General features: G+C 37.0%; 1 protein-coding gene across 1 annotated transcript in view; it reads right to left on the minus strand.

The window, feature by feature from the left end:
• Nucleotides 1–23119, minus strand: part of LOC109079827 (eukaryotic translation initiation factor 4 gamma 1-like) — a 50075-nt gene that overhangs the window by 11615 nt on the left and 15341 nt on the right. Inside the window, 21 exon segments of the mRNA XM_042740093.1 lie at nucleotides 289–488; nucleotides 1487–1604; nucleotides 1679–1790; nucleotides 3406–3497; nucleotides 3500–3549; nucleotides 3551–3705; nucleotides 6565–6705; nucleotides 7113–7313; nucleotides 9251–9397; nucleotides 9732–10105; nucleotides 11065–11203; nucleotides 11324–11460; nucleotides 11593–11673; nucleotides 12810–13005; nucleotides 13277–13371; nucleotides 14758–15043; nucleotides 15117–15386; nucleotides 15538–15673; nucleotides 15710–15784; nucleotides 17449–17477; nucleotides 20851–20990. Of these exon segments, the coding sequence (XP_042596027.1) occupies nucleotides 289–488; nucleotides 1487–1604; nucleotides 1679–1790; nucleotides 3406–3497; nucleotides 3500–3549; nucleotides 3551–3705; nucleotides 6565–6705; nucleotides 7113–7313; nucleotides 9251–9397; nucleotides 9732–10105; nucleotides 11065–11203; nucleotides 11324–11460; nucleotides 11593–11673; nucleotides 12810–13005; nucleotides 13277–13371; nucleotides 14758–15043; nucleotides 15117–15386; nucleotides 15538–15673; nucleotides 15710–15784; nucleotides 17449–17477; nucleotides 20851–20990 (3174 nt within the window).

The raw sequence follows: 23119 nt of genomic DNA on the forward strand, positions 1-23119 counted from the left end.
CCGATGTCCTGATTTTCTGAAATCGATTTTGATTTTGATTTGAATTAAATATCTGGAAACAGATCAATATTAGATTGCTCAAATAAAAATCATGACTGCTTTAAAAAAAAAAAATTTTTATCCCAGTCCTTCTAAAAAGAGCTGCTTTTAAATAATGACCTCAAAGCTGAGCTGGAAACTAAAACACAAAATAAAATCAAAATATAGTTTTCTTAACTATGATGACCCTTGTTCTGCACAATGCTTTTGGTCACTAAACCCGTGACCTCTGACCCGGGTTCGGCGTACCGTTGTCGCGGCTGCTGCGCTCTCGTTCTCGTTCTCGCTCGTCTGTCATGCTGGAAACACGCCGCAGCATCTCAGCGGGACGCTGCTCTCGATCTCGACTCCGCTCCTCCTTCTCCCGGCTGAAGCTGCGCTTGCTGACCGCGGGACGGTTCCGGTCCATCCGCTCGAAACGATCGCTGCGTTCCCGACTGGAGCTACTCCTGACACACACACACACACCTTCAGTGCAAGCACAGAAGAAGCCTACAACACTCTTATTTTATTAACATTATGGTTATAATTTTACATTTTCATTTTTAAAATTTTTATAATTTTATGTATTTTTATTTAATTATATATTAATAATTTTACCCCACATCAGCATCAAAGCCTATATTCAAGGCAAACTCAAGAATAATAAGATTTAAAACAATCTCAATACTTCAATTGTATGTAAAACAATTGTTTAAATATTTAAAAATAACACACACTAAAAAACAAAACATTAAAATAAACTTGCATGTCATGTAACAGTGTTTATTAATATTTAAAATTTGTTTTAATGTAATTTTTTTGTTTGATTCTAATTTTAAAGTTTCAATAATTTGATGTATTTTTGTTTATTTTATTTTTTTAGGCCATATCAGCATCATAAATTTATATATATATATATATATAAAAATTCAAATATATATATATATAAAAAAAACACCTTTACTAACAATTCAAAATAAAGTAATAAAATAAATAAGAATAATGCATATATACAATTCTTCAAAATAATAACTGATCAAAAATTCTAATATTTTTCCTTTTTTTGTGTCAATTAATGAACTTTGACTAAAAATGTTTCCTACTATAATTTACAGCTGGGCAACATTTTTATTATTATTATTTTTTTTTTAGTTTTGCTTTTTTAAATGTCTATTGTTATTATTTTTATTTTTCAGTTTTAGATTCAGTGCATCGAGTGAAACATTCTATTTCAGTTAACATTTGCTTAATTTTTTAACTTAAGAAAATGTGTTTTTTTTTGTAATGTATTCAGTTAACTATAATAACTCTGATTGATATATATACACACACATTTAAAATATTTAAAATATATTTATGTTATTTCAGTAAATTTCCTTTCAAGCAAAAAATGTTTTTTTTTTTCTGGTTTTCGATAACCATATTAACAATGTTAATAAAGAATGTCTGGGTGTAGGCCTCTGACCTGTGAGGAACCCTCCTGTCAGAGTCGATGTTGGCGGATGATGATGAAGATGAAGAGGAGGAAGGCTGCTGAAGTGCTGAAAATCGATTCAAAGTGCTGGTTCGACCAGAGTCCTGGGCTGGAGAACACATGTAAACACACACATCAGAGCCACATCACGTCTGAATACATGTGACGTGTCCAAACACTCACCGCTGTCACTGGGTTTGGCTCCGGAGCCTCCGCTGCTGCCTTTGCCCCAGCTGCCCCACGTGCCTTTACCTCCGGGGGCAAGAAGCTGATTATTGAAGTCCAAAGCGCCCGGCTGCAGACACACACACAAACACCGTAATACTGAGAGTGAGTCACAGAGTATCAAAAACCGGGGAAAATAAATTAAACTGTGTAGACATATTAAATGAATAACAAACAAAACTACTAAAAACACAACAAAATTACTACTACTTTAAAATTAAGATGAAAACGAAAACCTGAGTCAAAATATTAATACAAACTACAATAGCAACTCAATCACACTAACTGAATATAATGTAATCATAAAATTGTAAACTTAGAATAATTTATTTTATTTTCAAATATTTTAATGTAATTTCAAATATTTTAAAATAATTTTTAAAATAAGGAATAAAACACTAAAAATTATAAAAAAAAGTAAGATCATTAAATAAAAAAAAAATTAAATCATAAAAACGTAAATTTAAAATATTTAAAAATAATTTTTAAAATAAGGAATAAAACACTTAAAATGATAAAAATGTAAGATCATTAAATCAAAAAAATAAATTAAATCAAAAATGTAAATGTAAAATAATTTATTTTCTTTTTTTATTTTTTTTTCATATTTTTTAAAGTTATTTTAAATTTTTTTTTAATATAAGTTTTAAAATATTAAATATGATAATAATAACAAGATAAAAATAAATATATATTTTATTTGTGCACCTGTATGTCAAAACCATTAACTGACATCAGAGAACATGCTATAAATTTAAATGATAAATTATAATCATTTGCTTATTTTTTTTAACAATCTTAAAAACTGTAACCTAAAGTAATAATTTTAAAGATATTTACAAACTACAAGTTAAAAGAAATGAATACTTCTCATCAATGATATTTCTTTAAAATATATAATTTAAATAATTCAATTATATTAATAATACAATACTGCTATCAAGGTTATTATTATTAACTAAAACTATTAAATCATTTTTGTTAAATGATAACTAGATGAAAACTAAGTCAGAAATGTTGCTTCGGCAACTTGAGTTTAGGTTGATGCACTTAAAACTGAACTAAAACTAACATGTAAAAAAAAAAAATAAACAGTATTATTAAAAACCAAAAAGTACTAAAAATGACCAAAGCACACAAAGACTTCAAAGGAAGAAATTAAACTAAAAACCCAAACCAAAAAGTAATGTTAAAACTACATAATGAAAAAAAAAAAAAAATTAATTCAAAAACATTACAACCCAGAAATTAAACTAAAAACCAAAAGTATATAAATATGTGTTTTTTAAATGCATTATTAAATGTAATATTATTTTGATAATTGGAGAATAAAAACTGTATTTTTTGGGTGTTTTTGTTGAAATGGTCAAAATTTGATTGTATGAGTCACAATTATACAATAACACTGACATTATGTGCCAAAAATCATTAGGATGATTAAGTAAAGATCATGTTCCATGAAGATATTTTGTAAGTTTCCTACCGTAAATATATCAAAACTTAATTTCTGATTAGTAATACGCATTGCTAAGAACTTCATTTGAACAACTTTAAAGATGATTTTCTCAATATTTAGATTTTTTTGCTCCCTCAGATTCCAGATTTTCAAATAGTTGTATAACAGTTCTTCTGATGATTGATTAAGTGATCAGGTGATTGATGGATGTACTGGAGGTGAATCAGACCTTGGTGATCTTGCTGAGGCGCGTCGGGTCGATGGGTCTGTTCTTGGTGGAAATGGGCACCGTGTTCCAGCCGTCATCAGGGCCTGGTTTCCACGGGAACCGGGTGTGTGGGGGCCTCCACGGGGCCCCATCCCTCCTCCCCCCTCCTCCTCCTCCTCCTCCTGCACTGCGGCTGTCCTTCTTTATTAGTGGTTGTTGATGAACTTTGACCTGCTCTCGGTGCTCCTCTAGCTCCGCCTCTTTGTGGATCTGCTCGATGGTCTTCGGCCCCTGATCTCCTCGCCGCGGGACCCAGGTACTCTGAGGGACGCGGAGAGAAAGAGAGCTCAGAAAGAAACAGAACCAGAGATGCTATTATTCCCTCCCTCTCTCATGTGCTTCACTAGAAATTAAACTGATCGAGTTTCCCAAGAACACACTACAGAGACATCACTGCCGCAGCGCTGCAATCTATTCTGGAAATCTCTCTACAGAAAACTATTTACTTCCATTCAAGTTTCTAGTGAAATATTATTACAATTTAAAATAAGTGTTTTCTGTGTCAATATCTGTTCAAATGCAATTGATTGCTGTGATCAAAGCACACACACACACACACACACTCAAACACATATCTGTTCAAATGCAATTGATTGCTTTTCCACCGCTCAAACACACACACACACACTCACGTCGCTCTCAACACACAACACACTACGCCTCAAACCACACACACTCACCACACACACACACTTCACTCACTCACCACACTCGCTCAAACCACACCCACACAGACACACATTCACAACACACACAGTTCAGCTCAAACACACACACACAACTCTCACCACACGACACACACACCACTCACGCACCACACACACACAACACTCAAACCACACACACACACACACACCTCACTCAAACAAGCACACACACACACACACTCGCTCAAACACACACACGCACACACTTGCTCAAACACACACACTCACTCACACACACACACTCGCTCAAACACACACACACACACACTCGCTCAAACACACACACATTCACGTACCACACACCACATTCACACACGTCAACACACCACACACACACTCGCTCAAACACACACACACACACTCGCTCAAACACACACACTCGCTCAAACACACACACACACACACTCACTCACACCAACACACTCCAACACACACCCCCACACACACCGCTCGAAACACCCCACAACTCACACACACACCACACACTCACTCACAGAGCCACACCCACACTCGCATCCAAAACACACACACACACACACCACCTTGCTCAAACACACACCACACACCCACACACACCTCAAACACCCACGCCACACCCTTGCTCCAACACAAACAACCACCACCCCCTTGCACAAACACACACACCACTACTCACACACACACACTCCTCGCGCAAACACACACCTCACACCCACACACACACACTCACACTCACGCACACCACACACCCGCTTCAAAACACACACACCCACCACTTGCTCAAACACCGACACCACCCACCACACTCACCACACTTGCCCAAACACACACACTCCCATACACCACACACACACTCGCCCAACACCACCACCCACACCACACCCACACATCCCCACACGCCCACACAATGCTCTCCTCAAACACACACACACACACACACTTGCTCAAACACACACACACACACACACTTGCTCAAACACACACACGCACACACTTGCTCAAACACACACACACACACACTTGCTCAAACACACACACACACACACACACACACACACACTTGCTCAAACACACACACACACACACACTCACACACACTTGCTCAAACACACACACTCACTCACACACACACACACTCGCTCAAACACACACACTCACACACACTCGCTCAAACACTCACACACACTCACTCGCTCAAACACACACACACACGCTCAAACACACACACACACTCACACACACACTCGCTCAAACACACACACTCACACACACTCGCTCAAACACACACACTCACTCGCTCAAACACACACACACACACACGCTCAAAACACAACACACACTCGCTCACACACCACACACACACACACACACACCACACACACCCACACCACACACACTCGCCTCAAACCACACCCCACACACGCTCAAACACCCACACACCTACCCGCCCAACCCCCCCCCCACACACACACACACACCACCCCACACACGCACGCACGCCACACACACAACACGCACACACACACTCACACCACGCACATCGCTCAAACACACACACACACACATCACACACACAGACTCCACACTCACACACACACACGCACTCGCTCAAAACACACCCACCCACACACACACACACACGCCGCCACGCACACACACACCACACACCCTCCGCACTCGCTCAAACACACACCCACACACACACACACCCCACCCCCCACCCACACACACGCACGCACACACACACCCCACGCACCGCCCTCAAACCACACACACACACACACACACACGCACGCCCACACACACGCACACCACAATCACACACACACACCCACACTCACCCACACACCAACGCCCCCCACACCACACACACGCACACACACGCAGCCCTCGCTCAAACCACACACACACCCACAACACCCACACCCGGCACGCAAACCCCCACCACACGCACTTCACACCCCAGGAAACACACACACCCACACACACACGCACTCACCCCCCTCTCCAAACCACACACACCCCACACCACCCACACCCACACGCCCACACACACCCACCCCACACACACCCCCCCCCAACCCCACGCACACACCCACACAGCTCGCTCAAACACACACACACACTCGCTCAAACACACACACACACGCTCAAACACACACACACGCACTCGCTCAAAAAAAAAAAAAAAAAAAACACGCACTCGCTGTGGGCTTTAGGTCGGACAGGCTCAGCTCTTGATAACACTATCACACACACAACACACACACACAACACACACACACACCGCACTCGCTCAACACACCACCACACACACACGCCCAGCACACACGCACGCACACACGCACGCAACACGCACGCACCAACACGCACGCACACACGCACGCACACACACACACACACACACACACAAATAGTTATTTCGTTTGTTTACTCGTCGTAAATCAAGAACGTCCTGCAGCATGAAGCGAATTCTGGAAGAGGTTTTCCGCTCCTTAGTAATTTTCTCCATCTGGTTGAAATATTGATCCATTCGGGGCTGAGAAGACAAAGAAATACAGCAGAACACATCAGTCTTTAATGAGGTATGATGGAAATAAATATTTTTAATAATACATTTAAACAATCTTAAAAAACTATAAACTCAACGGCCAAAGATGAAATAAAAATAATAGTATAATATTTTTATTTTAATTTAGGTTTTGTTGTATCTTTCATTTATAAAACTTTTTTATTTTAATTAATTTTTTCTTATTTTTTAATGTCAATTTTAGTTTAGTTTTTTCCATGTTTGATTTAATAATTTTAGTATTTAAATTTACACCAAACTGAAAGTATAAAAAACTGAAAGTATAAAGGGGTGTGTGTGTATATATATTTATCTGCATAGGATTGTGATGTGTTTGGTTTGTGATGTGTTTTGTGAGTGGGGTGTGTTGTATTGGGCGTGTGTCACCTTGGCCTTCTTCCCGATAGGTGGACAGCGGCCAGGCGGCAGAGACACTCCAGACTCTCCTCGTCGTGGTTCTTCAGCAGCTTGACGATGCAGTCGTGCATGATGGTCTCCGTCAGCATCTTCAGCTTGAACAGCTCCCCGATGAACTTGATGTTGCCTAGCGACCGTCGCCGGGCTTTGTCTTTGGCGTCCTCGAGCTCCTCCTTCAACCGCTGCTTCTCCTCTTCCTGAAGGGGCGGAGACAGGAAGTGATGTCATAAATGCCTTTGAACCATGTAAATATATACATACTTGCATGCTATCTTCTTAATAAAAAACAAATACAAATCATAATACGGCAAGCAAACATTGACAATGTCGTGCTATCTGACGCTGCTGATTATAAAACCACAAAGGCTGCGGATTACTTAAATACATACACTGCACGTGTTAGAATGAAGTGTTTCCCCCCACGATTTAACATTTGAGAAAAAAAACAAAAAATGAAAACATTAAGCCAGCCATAAATATTATTTTGTTATTTTACCATACACTGTAAAAAATTTTTTTCTTAAATTCTTTATTTTTATTTTTTATTATTTGTTTTTTTAATTTAATATTATATGTAGTTTAATTTTTTTTGTTTTATTGATTTTTATTCTTTTTTTGATAAAAATGTATTTTTATGTGAAATATTACAACAGTAATATTTATTTTGGCTTTTATTAAATAATAACAATAAAAATAGTTATATTTTTATATAATTAAACTATTAAATTATTTACAGGGAAATTTTACAAAAGTAATATTTCTTATTTATATTTGCATAAATAGTAATAATAATAATAATAATAACAATATCAATGATAATAATACTATATATTATTATTATATTAATTATATTACAATTTATAATAATTTATATATAAAGTAATTATATTGATATATATAATCACAACAAAATGGCTAAACAAGCACAGAAAACCAATATATACTAATAAAATACAAGTGTAAAATAAAATAATAAAAATATGTGTGTGAGCGTGTGTGAGTGAGTGTGCGTGTGTGAGAGTGAGCGTGTGAGTGAGCAAGTGTGCGTGAGTGAGTGTGTGTGTGTGTGAGCGTGTGTGAGTGAGTGTGTGTGTGTAAGCATGTATGAGTGTGCGTGCGTGTGTGAGTGACCGTGCGTGAGTGAGCGTGTGAGAGTGAGCGTGTGAGTGTGTGAGTAAGTGTGCATGAGTGAGTGTGTGTGAGCGTGTGTGTGAGTGTGCGTGTGTGAGCGTGTGTGAACGTGTGAGCGAGCGTGTGTGTGCAAGCATGTATGAGTGTGCGTGCGTGTGTTTGTGAGAGCATGTGTGAGTGAGCGTGTGTGAGTGAGTATGCGTGTGTGAGAGTGAGCGTGTGTGTGAGCGAGCGTGAGTGAGTGTGTGTGAGTGTGTGTGAGTGTGAGCATGTGTGAGTGTGTGTGAGTGAGCATGTGTGTGCGTGTAAGCGTGTGTGAGTGTGAGCGTTTGTGTGTGAGTGTATGAGTGTGCGTGCGTGTGAGCGTGTGTGTGCAAGCATGTGTGAGTGAGCGTGTGTGAGTGAGTATGCGTGTGTGAGAGTGAGCGTGTGTGTGAGCGAGCGTGAGTGAGTGTGTGTGATAGCGAGTGAGTGTGTGTGATAGCGTGTGAGTGTGTGTGAGTGTGAGCATGTGTGAGTGTGTGTGAGTGAGCATGTGTGTGCGTGTAAGCGTGTGTGAGTGTGAGCGTTTGTGTGTGTGAGCGTGTGAGTGAGCGTGTGTGTGAGTGTAAGCGTGTATGAGTGTGCGTGCGTGTGAGCGTGTTTGAGTGAGCATGTGTGTGTGTACGTGTGAGCGTGTGTGTGGGTGTGTGAGCGTGTGTGAGAGTGAGTGTGTGAGAGTGTGTGTGTGTGTGTGTGAGAGAGAGAGTGTGTGTGAGAGCGTGTGTGAGTGTGAGCATGTGTGAGTGTGTGTGAGTGAGCGTGTGTGTGCATGAAAGCGTGTGTAAGTGAGTGTGCGTGTGTGAGTGAGCGTGTGAGCGAGCGTGAGTGAGTGCGTGTGAGAGCGTGTGTGTTTGTGAGAGCATGTGTGAGTGAGTGTGTGTGTGCGTGTAAGCGTGTATGAAAGTGTGAGCGTGTGTGATTGTGTGAGTGAGCGTGTGTGTGAGTGAGTGTGTGTGTGTACCACTGTGGCAGCATCCAGCTCCTTCTGCTTCTTCTCAAAGGTTTCATCATCATCTTTGTCCTTCTCAAACTCTTTCTGACAGCGATTCAGCAGCAGCTTCCTGAAGTTCACCGTCACTCCGGGTTTATCAGAGGTGGGGACTTTCAGCTGCGAGACACACGATAAATCACATTTACACTAGGCTTGCTGTGATATGAAGCTGCAACCACGGTTACGTCATTTCCCCACCGCTGCCCCGTCATTTATCAAATAAAACAAATTATATATTCTTCTCTCATTAATTATTCCATTATTCTTTTATAGTCACATGCCTTTAAAAAAAACTCATAAAAATGTAACGGAGCAGCTGAGGAGTAACACTGTTTCAGCGCAGATTTTCCTCACGCTTTGGACTTTGAACCCTGGCTAACGAGCAGAATAGAATTGTTTAAGGCCGTTTCTCTATTTCAGGCCTCATACGACAGTGTTTGGCTCCACTCACCCCCATCAGGCAGCGGCACATGTTGGCGTAGGCCACGGAGAAGTTGGGCTCGGAGATGGCCTTCTCGAAGATGAGGTCGATGACTCCCTTCAGACGCTCCTCTGTGTCGATGGTCAGCTCGGTCACCTGCTTCATCAGCGGCTGGAACATCTGCGGCGTCAGTTTGTTCAAGATGCTCCGCACGCGTTTGAACAGCTCCTGCGTCTTCAGGAAGTCGGGCTCGTCTTCTTCTGCGCGGGGGCTGCTGCTTTTCTGTGTGTTTTTAGGCATTCTCGCCTTCTGCTTTTTTTTGATGTGCGTGTTTTGTGTGAGAGAATCTTTGGATGTTATTTTGCGCGGCTCCTTCCCGCGCTGACCCTGACCTGAGACGGGGGAGCGGCTGATGAGAGGACGGCTAGTGAGACAGAGAAAGATTATATTTATAATAAAATAAATTGTATTTATATACACTTTTATTTATAATTAAATTTATTTCATTAAAATAAATTATAATTTATGTTAATTTATTTTTTTAATGCCATGTCAGCAGCAATAAAATATATAAATTAAATGTATAATTTTATTTTTTAATTAATAATAAACTTTTTTTTAGTGTATAGAGTTTTTTTTTTTTTTTTATTTTTTATTGATTTATTTTTTTATTTTTTTTTTTTTATTTTATTTTTTTATATATTTTTATTTTTAATTTATTATTTATCATTTATTTTATTTAAATTAATTATAAATACATTTTTCAGTTTAATTAATTATTTACTATTTGTCATTAAAAAATAATTACAATTATTTTTAATAATTATTTTAATATTTATAATGATTAATTATATTATATAATTACATATAATAATAATGTGGGCCAATTTATTTATTATTTTTAGCACCATGGAAGCAGCAAAACTACTGTAAAAAAAAAAAAAAAAAAAAAAAATATATAATTTTTCATTTATTTATTTTCCTTTATTTATCATTTTTTACCAACATTTTAATTTAAATTTATTACATTTTTGTAATGTAAATTTATTACAAAAATGTAATAAATTTAAATAAAATACATTATCATTTATTTTATTAAAATAATAATTTATTTTAATTTTATTTATTTATATTTTAACGCCATAGCAACAGCATGACTACTATAAAAATAATAATAATTAAAATAAACTCATTACAAAAATTCTAACACACATTCAGGCGATACTCTTTTAAAAAAAATAAAAAGTTAAATATCGCTCTGAATAAAAAAAAAAAAACACCATCTATTTACATCAAAAAACAGTAACAGTCTACTTTTACTGTTTGTAAAATATAAAAAACACAAAAGCATGCATTCCAGTGAGGTTGCCATGGTAACTGACCGGGCCCACGCCCCCGGCTGACGGACGTCCCAGATTAGCAAACGAAGGCGTGAAATCTGGACCACAGTTCATTCCGGGAAAACGACTCGGATCCAGCTGCCGCAGAGGAGTTTTATTGGCCTGCAGAGAGAGAACACATGTCAAACACATCAGGTGTATAAGGGTGGGTGTGTGTGTGTGTATGTTGGGGTGTGTGGTGTGCTGTGTGTGAAACATTGTGGTGCAGCGAGCTTCAGCTACCTTATCCAGCACCACGTCTGAGATCATGCGGGCAGAACCCTCAGGTTTGTTCATGCTGGCGCTGATGAACTGGAAGCCGAGCAGAAACTCTCGGTCGTATTTCTTCTTCTCCTCGGGGTTCAGCGGTTTCCATTGCTCTGCGCGAAACAAGGACAGTTTTATTAGCGACTCTGGATCATCAACAAATGATAGCGCGAAACAAGGACAGTTTTATTAGCGACTCTGGATCATCATTTTTTAAACTGGACAGTCGATCAATCCTGATTTACCTGCTTTATACTGGTACTTCTGCTCGGTGGGTGAACTCGGCTCGGGACTCTGCGGTTTGATGTTTTCAGCATCAAGTTTATCTGTAAATACATGGAAATAATTTTTACATGTATCCTGTATGTGTATGTCTTTATATATACACATAATGAATATACACAGTACACACATAAGTCATAAGTCTCTGGGGTATATTTGTAGCAATAGACAACAATACATTGTATGGGTCACAATTATACATTTCTCTTTTATGACAAAAATCATTAGGATATTAAGATAAGATCATGTTTCCAATGAAGATATTTAAGTAAATAGTCCTACTGTAAAATATATCAAAACTTAATTTTTGATTAGTAATATGCATTGCTAAGAACTTCATTTGAACAACTTTAAAAAGATGATTTCTCAATATTTAGATTTTTTTGCTCCCCTAAGATTCCAGATTTTCAAATAGTTGCATTCTAAGCATTTCTTGTATTCTTTGTAATGCAATTTTTAAAGTATGTCATATTCCCAATTTAAGCTTTTCCAAAATTTCTAATAAAAAAAAAATAGGATATAAATCAGGTCTAAAAATAATTTAAGCTTTTCCAGAATTCATTATTAAATTTATAGAATTAGGTTTAAGCTAAAAGTTTCCAGTCACAAAAGAACTCAAAAAAGGTATGCATTTAGATTTAAGGAGTTTCATGGAGGGTTCATTTGGAGGTTTTTTATTAGTGGCTATGTTGTGTTTTTAATTTTTAAAATATAAGTTTTTTTATAGTTGAATTCTTTTTTTTTTGAAATTGATTTAAATAACTGAAAAGATACTTTAAAAATCTAAATGAAACTGCCAGCAGGTGGCGGCAAATCACTGATTTGATCACTGAATCATTCATTCAATTGATTCGTTTAAACGGCTGATTCATTCACGAACGAAGCAAGTGACTCTTTATGAATGGGTAATTGAATCATTGACTCACTAGATTCATTTAAAAACGCCATTAGAGATGACGAATCTGACAATATTGTTAAAGTCATACAATGCAAGTCACTTAATATTAATTTATTGCTTTGAATTGTTGTATTAATTTATTATTACATTTGCAAACTGCCTTAATAATCTTTAAAAGCTCACTCACTTCAGTTCATCGCGTTATAATCAACGAAGCTCTTATTTACACCCCGTCTACACTTTGTTTGTTATAACGAGAGGATTTGCAAAAACACAGTATACCTTCTTTATACTGGTATTTCTGCTCGGTGGGTAAACTCGGGGTGGGACTCTGCGGTTTGATGTTTTCAGCATCAAGTTTATCTTCTTTCTCTTCCCACGTCTCATCCACGTCCTCAGCAGGGGGCGGGGCCACCGGGGCGGTGCTCTCTGGCTCCGCCTTCACTGGGGGTGTGGCCTCTGGCTCAGGTGGCGTGGGCTTTAAAACAAGACAACAGCTCACTCTTACCTTAATCATATGTAGACATATTTTAATTATCCCTCACTATATAACACAGAATCGTTCTATAGTAGAAGAAAGTCAAATCTGTAACATTACATGGCTTGAATTTTGTGAAATCTGTATTTTCAGAAAGTGTTGGATTCACAGCAATTCCTGTAGCTTTGCATAAATTGTAAACGAACAGGCCTTGAACTACTTTATTATTGAATACAAAGAAACCGTTTCTGGCCTCAAACCGTTCACAGACCTCTTTAAAGGCATCAAGCAGATCTCCCGCCTCCTTCTGTTACAGGTCAAATTTCATTGTTATCTCTTTTGTTTTTGGCAATTCACAAGAAACCACTGCAAACACACAAACAGACTGAGGATGAAAAAAAAATGCACTATGAAAATCAAACAGACATCAACAGCCTTGATATAAAACACAAAGAAGCTTCAAGCCAGAAACAAACTCTTATGCAATTATGCAAACATTAACTGTTGGTTTACCATTTAGGCTTCATCTGAAATCACGTACTTCTCTATTCATGTAGTAGGCAAAATGTTCATAATATGTCTGAATAAACAGCTTTGTCATAAAATAAGCAATGCAAAAAGTCCCAAAATGATGCAACTATCTTTGTGGTGAGATTCTGAAGTGGCATCCAAACAACACACATTTCAAATGAATTTATGAAAGTACTAAAGTTTACAAAAACAAAAAAATGAAATATAAATATCAACGCTATATAAAAAAAATTTTAAAAAAAGACTATATCCAAATATAAAAGGCGTGAACTTCAAAAAAAAAAGAAAAAAAAAAAACGGTAAAAAAATCAAAATATAAATAAATACTATAATCATATTTAAATAATACTAAATTACTATATTACGTTACAAAACAATAATTTTTAGTTTACGCAAAGCACACTATAGCTCCCCTTGTGGCAACATAACTACAACTAAACTAAAACTACTGAAATCTGAAATAAAATATGAATATTAGATGAAAAACTGTTAGATGAAACAAACATTTATTTTAGTTAGCTGCCAAAGGCAATTTAAAATTGTTGTTTAAGTTAAAGTACTAAAGTTACTAAAACGGAAACTGAAATAGTCAAATAAAAAAAAAAGGAAATTTATAATTGTTGTTTAAGTTAATATAAAAAACATATATTAAAATTACTAAAACTAAACTAAATTTAAAATAATAACTGTAAACTGAATACATAAAAATAAATAAATAATGAAAATATTAATAAATACTATAAATGTGCATAAATAATACTAAAATTGCACTGGTACTATATGTTACAAAACATTAATTATTAGGTTACGCAATGCACAGTATAGCTCCCCTTGTGGCCACACTTTAGAAATGTAGTGTTATTTTAAACTAAAACTGCTGAAATAAAATAGAAACATTACATGGAAAAACTTAAAATATACTTCAGATATACTTTAATAACATTGATTTCAGTTAGTTGCCATGGCAACATTTAACATTTTTAAGTTGAAATACTAGTTGATAGAAGTAAAACTGAAAATCTAAAAAAAAAAATTAAATTTTTAAGTTTAGATACTTGTTGATAGATTTATTAATTTAAATTTAAAAAAAAAAACATGTAACAACATACAAATAGAATTTAATTTAAAATATTAATAAATACTACAATTCACATACTAGCATACAAATGATAAAAATAGTAATAGTAGTATGCTTGTGTGCGATTGCTTTACAACTCATACCTTGGGTAGAACTCTCAGAGGGAGTGGTCTGTGTAGTGGGCGTGTCCTCTCGCCCTTCCATCGGAGGGGGCGTGGCTTTAGAAACGACCTCTGAAGGGGCAGCGGCTTCCTTAAAAAGTGGTTCGGGGGTTTCCTTGGCAGCGAGTGAAGGTGTTTCCTCGACGACAGGAGTCGTCTCGACAGGGGTCTCCTTGACAACAGGCCTTTCCTTGACAACAGCCTCCTGGGTGACCTGCGGAAGGGTTTTCACATCAACAGGTGTAGGCGTTTCCTTGGCAACTGTGACCTGCGGAAGGGTTTTCACATCAACAGGCGTAGGCGTTTGGGGGTATCCTTGTCCAAAAGGAGCAGCCAGATACTCCTTGACGAAGGATGCAGGGTAATCCTTGACAACAGGTCGCAGCAGAATCTTCCTTCACTACAGGAGTGGAGGTCTCCTTGACAACAGGAGCGGCCGTCTCCTTGACGACAGGAACGGGCGTCTCCTTGACGACAGGAACGGGGGTCTCCTTGACGACAGGAACGGGGGTCTCCTTGACGACAGGAGCGGGCGTCTCCTTGACGACAGGAACGGGGGTCTCCTTGACGACAGGAACGGGGGTCTCCTTGACGACAGGAGCAGGCGTCTCCTTGACGACAGGAGCGGGCAGTCTCCTTGACGACAGGAGGCGGGGGTCTCCTTGACGACAAGGGAGCAGGCGTCTCCTTCACAACAGGAGTGATTGGGTCTCCTTGACAACAGAACGCAGCCGTCTCCTTGACGACAGGAGCAGGCGTCTCCTTGACGACAGGAGGAGTAGGCTCCTTGACAACAGGAGCTGGCTCTTCCTTAACAACCGCAGCGGGAGTCTCCTTGACAACCTGAGGAGGGATTTCTTTCACAGTCCTATCAGGAATATTGGCGGCAACCGGCAGCGCTTCTTTCGCGACAGTTTTCTCGGGCGGAATTTGGGCTTCTTTCGCGACATCTGGCTCTGCGATAGGACTGACGTCTCTGTGGGGCCGTTTTAACATCTGATGGAGCATACTTCGGGCATGTCCACATGTATGTCGTGATTATATGTCCAGCGAAGTGCATCCTAGTGGCCTGGGGGGCAGCGATGGGGCGAGCGTTATCAGTAACAGGCCCCTCCTCGGTTGTTGGCTTGTAGCTGTGGTTGTTGTTTCTTCAGCGTTTGAGGCGGGTGGTTCCATCACAGTGGGCATTGCATGGCTAAGTATGTCTGCGGCGCTGGGGCGGAGCGTTTGAGGCGGGTGGTTCCATCACAGTGGGCATTGCATGGGTGTCGTCGCCGTCGGTTGTCGGACTTTCGCCTGGAGGGATGGGAAACTCCACTCTGGTTGTCATGGCGACTGCAGGTGTGGCGTTGTCACCGTTGGGCTGTGTGCAATTTGTAAGCAAAAATGATAAATTTATTGTTATTTATTGAGTGCAGTAAAATGACAAAAATGCTTTACATTTTTAAAGCTGTGTCCCCCTATGCAAAATATTATTTATAAATCAAGTGCAACATGAGAGTGAGTAGTATCAATAATGACAAATGTTATTTTTTAGTTTATAGTAGAAAAAAATACGAAATTATAAGCAAGTTGGTCTGACATTAGAGTGAGTAGAATGATGAACACAAAACATTGGTATTTTAGTTTAGGATTTTTTTTTTTTTTTTTTAATTATTTGGACTGATGTGAGGAGTGATAGGAAATTTTTTCTTTTATGCATTATTTCTCTAAGTCATTTGGACTGAACATGAAAAGCAAAATGATAACGCAATGTTTTTTAATGTGCAAAAATTTTTTACATTATTTTATCAAGTCATTTAGACCAAACATGAGTAAATTATGATGGAATGTTAAATTTTTAGTTATTAAGCTAAAAAAAAAAAATATAAAATCGGAAACGTCATTTGAAAAAATATAAATTTAAAAAACTCATTTAGAATGACAACATGAGGAGTAAGAGAAAATGACAAAAACATTTTTAATTTATGCAAAAATAAAATTTTATTGATAAATCATTAAAACCAAACATGAGGGTGAGCAAATTAACAAAAAACATTAATTATTAGTTTATGCAAACATTTTAACAAATTATTGACAAGTAACTGTGCACCGACATGAGAGTGAGGTACATGATAACAAAATATGATTTTTTAGTTCATTGCAATTTTTTTTTTTAATGTTAATATTTGGCTTGACATGAGAGGTAGAAAATGACAACAAAATGTTCTGCAATTTTTTTTTTTAATGTTAATATTAATGCAAACATTGTAAAATGAAAAATGTTTAAGTTTATGTGATTTATTTATGATTAAGATGAAAGAAACCTTAATTTTATGTTTATATTATGCAAAATTTAGCATTACTATAACAAGTAATATTGGACCGTATACGGCGAGTGAGTAAATGATTGATAAAGCATTAGGTGTTCTTTACTTCATGCCAACAATTAAAGAGTCATTATATTCTGACAAAATGAAAGTAGATGACAAAAAGACTTCACTTTTAAGTCATTTTGGACTGACGATGAGTGTGAGGGAAATAATGTGAGCAGGCGAATGATTATTCTTGAAGTTCATGGGAGTAACTGCATCAGGTGTGTGGTCATTAGCACAATGCGGATCGGCGTGGGTGTGGAGCCGCTGCGGACCTCCTGACATGAATCGTCTATCGTGTGATAGATCACGGGGTCACTCGCCTGATTAGAGGTCTCTGATCCTGATCTAAGAGAGAGACATTTCAGCACACTCCACACATGAAATTGAGAACAAGGCCAGAGAGAAGAGATGAGAGAGAGAATTTGCGGATCAGCAGAATCATTAGGGAAAGGCTAAAAGCACAAACCAGAGCAAAAACAGTATCAGCGAAATTGATGATTTAAAAACCACATGGGGGAGCATTTCTCATGTGCGGGTGATGAGACTATGCTATATGCCGATGTGCTCTGAGACAAAAACACAACAGTGCAAGCACCTTATAAAGAAAGTACATTATGCAACAACAGCCTGGAAACTTTCCGCGCACACAACAATAAATGCTGACTGTCTTGGTCCAGGTACTTATCTGCAACTTTAACTCAATGAATTATACCATGATTGACATCCGCCACAAGCCCTTCCCGATGGAAACGCGGGGCACTGGTGCGCTCCACCAACACGACAAGCACACACACACACACCAGAACACACAACGGCATTGTGGCAGGCACATTTCCTAGCTTTCCTCCCCTCGGACGGAGGAGCTAAGTTTCATGCTAGGGGCCCGGATCCAGCCTGGGAGCTGGAGTTTAAAACCTTAGCCTAAATCAGACACACTAAAGTGGGGCAGCACATTCACCACACTGCCTGGGGCCGACGTGGGACTCTAACTCTCTCTCACGTACAGGAGAGAAGGGAAGGAAAAACAGTGAAAGAGAGAGAGAGAGAGAGAGTTCGGCCTTGTGAAATGAGTGCACAGGAATGTGGAACGCCCACCACACCGAACAGAGAGAGAGAGAGAGAGAGAGAGAGAGACTGGGGAGACTGAGAGCCACCCCGTGGACGCCCCGGACAGAACTGAACCGAATTACTTTACAGAGACACTGACTGAAAGTCGGGGACTTTTTATTCTGCAAGACCGCATTAAACTGATCAAAAGTGACAGTACAGGCGTTTATAGTTTTTCATTTGATTTAAATTTTGTTTTTTTGATGTTTTTTTTAATTTTTTATTCATGTGTGATGAATGTTGTGGCGGTTTCCGCAGAAATTTTGTGCAGCACAACTGTGTTCAACATTGATAATAATCAGAAATGTTTCTTGAGCAGAGCAAATCAGCATATTTAGAATGATTTCTGAAGATCATGTGACACTGAAGACTGGAGTAATGATGCTGAAATACACAGATGCACATCACAAAGAAATAAATTACATTTTAATATATATTCACACAGAAAACAGCTGTTTTAAACTGTAATAATATTTCACTATTTTTACTGTATTTGTAATCAAATAAATATAATCTTGGTGAGCAGAAGAGACTTACTCCTAATTTTTCTACTACTTAAAAAAAAAATCTAAAATAAACCAGATTATCAGTTACTGCTCAGAATTAAAAACGTAATCAACATTAAAACTGATTCTGAATCATTCCGCTTTATGACAGTCAATCGTTGTTTGAGGATACCTTAAAAATAACAGAAATAAAAACTAAATTCTCTTATAAAACAGCATTTATTAACACCAAATACAGTTCAGGCTAAAATTAATGTTTTGATTGAATAATCACATTTTGTTTACATTTAGTTTTTCATCTAATATTTCGATTTTATTTCAGTTTTATTTAAATTGACAAAAATGTTTTTAATAGTTTTAATACAATCCTGATTTCGTCAGTGTTGGGTTAGTTACTCAAAAAAAAAAAAAAAAAGTAATGAATTACTAGTTACTAATAATCACATAAAAAAAAAAGTAATTAGATTACTGTACTGAATTATAACTTTATTACTGATTATTTTCAACAGTAAATAAATCCCACACCAGCCTTGAGCAGTCAGACAAAAAAAAAGACATGAATAGGCTCTTTAATTCTTTCAAAGGAATAATATAAAATTGCAAACATTATTCTTGAAATGACCCAAAGTATTTTAAAGTATTTAAAGTATTTAAAGTATTTAAAGGGAGAACGTTATTTTAAAATGAAGAGGAATACCTTGCTTCAGAGAAAAAAAACTTCCTTTCAAGGGAAAAGCAAATAAATGAATGAATGACTTAGTAACGCATCACACCCATCCCTGCAGTCCTCTCTCTCTCTCTCTCTCTCTTTCTTTCTCCTTCTCTCTTCCTTCTCAGTTTCTATTCCTCTGAAATGAAACCTCACTGACGGCCAAAAGCAAGACTCGGGGACTCAAAGTCCAGCTGTGAGCTCCCAGAAAGCCTGATAACAGCACGCTAACACATCACATACCAAACCGCTGATACTAAAAAAAAAAACATTAAACCTTTCAAAATGTATAGAAACAATGCGGCATAAATGTACTGCAAAATAACCAGATGAGTACAAATATCTAAGTGTAATACGTGCAACTGACAAACATGTTAAACATCTATTTGGTGAAAACAAACAGGAATTTTACTTTTAGAACCCAACGTTTTTCATGCAACGCTGTTGCCATGGAGACGAGTCCCATGGCAACAGAAGATACAATTCTGAGATTCCGTCTTTGATGCGGAATTTAAATAAACATTGTATCACTGCGTTTGAAAACATTCTCTCGGAAGCTTTTTAAAAACCCAAAGCTTTGGTTTAGCACCTTATGAGCGACAAAACTAACGATGCACCGAAATTAATATTTTACTGAAACCAATTCATTAATGAATCAGTTTACCAACAGCTATTTCAATAATTAACTCTTAAATTGTACACTAAATTGCACATTTTTAATTGTTTCTACTCCAAATTATGCATAAGATATAAACATTTAAACAGTGGTGTGTTTTATATATGCGCGTGTTTTTTTATTATTTCTGTTTATTTGTTTGTTTAGTTACATCATGTCATTCCAAATCTGTATGTGAAGAAATTTTTGGCCAAATATTTTTGGTTGCTGATATTTCAGTGCGTCGCCAGGACAAACCCAACCAAAAGCTATAAAAATGCATCCTAAACACAAGAAAGCAGCATCCAAGCGCAGCCTGGGAAAAACTAATTATATCGAAGATGTTAAGAAAAAATATTCAGGTAAAGAAAGAAAGAACAAAAAGACACATTAACTAAAATTAAGTAAATATAGGAAAAAGAAGGGAAGGAAACAAACCAGTAAGAAAGAAAGACAGCAAGAAAGAAACACGTCGCAGTCACTTCAAAGCCTGGATTTGTTCAGCTTGTGTCAATTAAAGAGGCATGAAATTAACAAATTAATCTGGATAGGAGACATACGGCTCACTAGAGCAAGCAAATTATTGATCATAAAGATGTCAAATTAACAACCTTGACAGCTTAATTTCTGGTACAGTGAGAGATGTAAGTCAAATTTACATTAGATAAAGAAATATTAGAGAAAAACACAGGCCACAGAAACACTGAAGCTCCAGACGCTGAAGACGGATGGACGCCTTACCTGCTTGCGTTCCCGTCTGGGCGGAGCTTGCTGCGGTTGAGGGGGCGGGGCCTGTGGCTGCTGGGGGGCGGGGTTTATGATGACGGGCGCCGGGGCAACAGGGGGCGTGAACTGGGCCTGGGCCGGGTAATACGCCCCAGCTGGAAACAAAAATGCCACAAACGTCTCAAAATGACAATCTGTGCAAACTCCCGATTCAGATTTATAATATCTGGGGTCGCCTGAGGTGAAATCTCACAAAACGCTGAACTGTGAGGGATTCTCAGCCTGGTAAACGCGCACACACACACACGCACACACACACAGCACCCTCCTTTAGCAAACACACAATCTGTCACAGCCAAATTTATATTTGAACTGCACACCCTCCAAAAACAGCCGCTCCTCTCATCTGCATACGCACCGGTGGTCTGCACAATACAGACGTTTTAATGTCCTTAAAGACCACAGTTCGTTTTTTTTTTTTTTTTAGGGCAAATATTATTTTACGTGGTTTTTTCTGGTAATTTTTCGTTTCCAAATCAGTTTGCTGTTAAATACAGCAGCTCTTCCAAGATATTACGATTCGTTATTACAACAGCTCACAGTGATCACAAATAAAATGTTAAAAGTAATTAATTTCAAGACTTCTAAAGACATATGATACATATATACAATTAGAGCTGTAACATATTTCAGTTTTTGTTTTTTTTTAATTTATGGAGCTTGTGTTGTAGGCAGTTTTAGTTAATTAAAGCCCTAAAACTAAAGCTATATATATATATAATGTAAATAATAATGAAAAGGAGAAAAATTTGTAAATAAGCTCAAAATTGTAAATATGAATGGGAATATACTTCAGAGATATTTTACTCATGATTATTTCTAGTGGTGCCAATAATTGTTTCCAACATGTATTTGAGAAAACCATTATTTCATCATGAGATTTTCCACCATTTTTAATTGTTTTAATTCAATAAAAGGTAAGATTTTTTTTGTGAATATTTAAAATAAAAGATCAGAAGGATTAATAAAAATGCAGGTTTATTTCCACAGCCTTCTTTGATCATATTTACCAAGATTCCCAACGATTCTGACCACGACTGAACTTTAACTGTGAGCCTTGTGTATATACTGGATAAGTGACGATGTGATTTGATTTGCAAATTAAACATTAATTATTTAAAAAAATATATATTTTCAAAACATTAATAAATCCTACAATAGCACATAAATAATACTTAATATTTAACTTTAAAAAAAAATAATATGATGGTGAGTAAATACTGACAATTTTAATTTTGCATGAACTTTTGTGCATATTTAAATCCATTTTAATCTGTTGTATTTTATATTATATATATTTTATTGTGTTTTATTTTATAGTTTTTACACTCACGTTGACTACTTTAAAAAAAAAGTTCACTATTGTTTGTGTATGCAAAACAATGTCAAAGTACTCTACTTTTTTAAATGTATTTATTTTTATTCATTGTGCACAATTATAAAACACATTAATTTTAATCTATTGCATTTTATATTATATATTAGCAGTTATTTTATTAACATTTCTTTCATGTTGCTACTTTAAAACTGTTATTGTATTTTGTTTGCATATGCAAAACAATGTTAAAACTAGTACTTTACTAATTTTTATTTTATTTAATTTACCGTGAATTTCATTTGAATTTATTATACAGTATTTTATATTAATTTTAATTTTTTTATTAACATTTCTGTCATGTACGTAATGTCATGTACCTTAAAATTCTATAAATGTATTTTGTTTGTGTTTGCAAAATGAAAATGTCTTCAGCAGTACTTTACAATTTAAATGACTCCACAAACTCTGATTCACAAACTCATTCTGTATCTTTCAACCCAACCCAACTCACATTACTGAGGGAGCATTGTTGACCAGAGCGAGCTGAGACTAAATATAGTCAAAACCCCCAGACAGACCGGTCAGTAGAGTCTGAGACGGTGAAGGAGAGACGTATCAGTCATGTACCCTGTACTTCAGTCAACAGTCAAACACACCCCAGGCCTACGGTACAGCAGCATGACTTCTGACATTTCTGACAGCGCCAAGAGCACAGACGAGAGGAGGGAGAAATTCATCAATACAGAAAGAATATCAAATAAATAAAACCGAAGACAAAAGAAAGAAAAAGATCATTAAATAAATAAAATAAAACAACGAGAAAGAAAGTAAAAAAATGTAATTCAATAAATACATGAAAAAATAAAAAAAGTCAAATAAATAAAATTAGATGAAAGAAAGAGAAAT

This window comes from Cyprinus carpio, chromosome B15 (assembly GCF_018340385.1).
Source record: "Cyprinus carpio isolate SPL01 chromosome B15, ASM1834038v1, whole genome shotgun sequence".
NCBI lineage: Eukaryota > Metazoa > Chordata > Actinopteri > Cypriniformes > Cyprinidae > Cyprinus > Cyprinus carpio.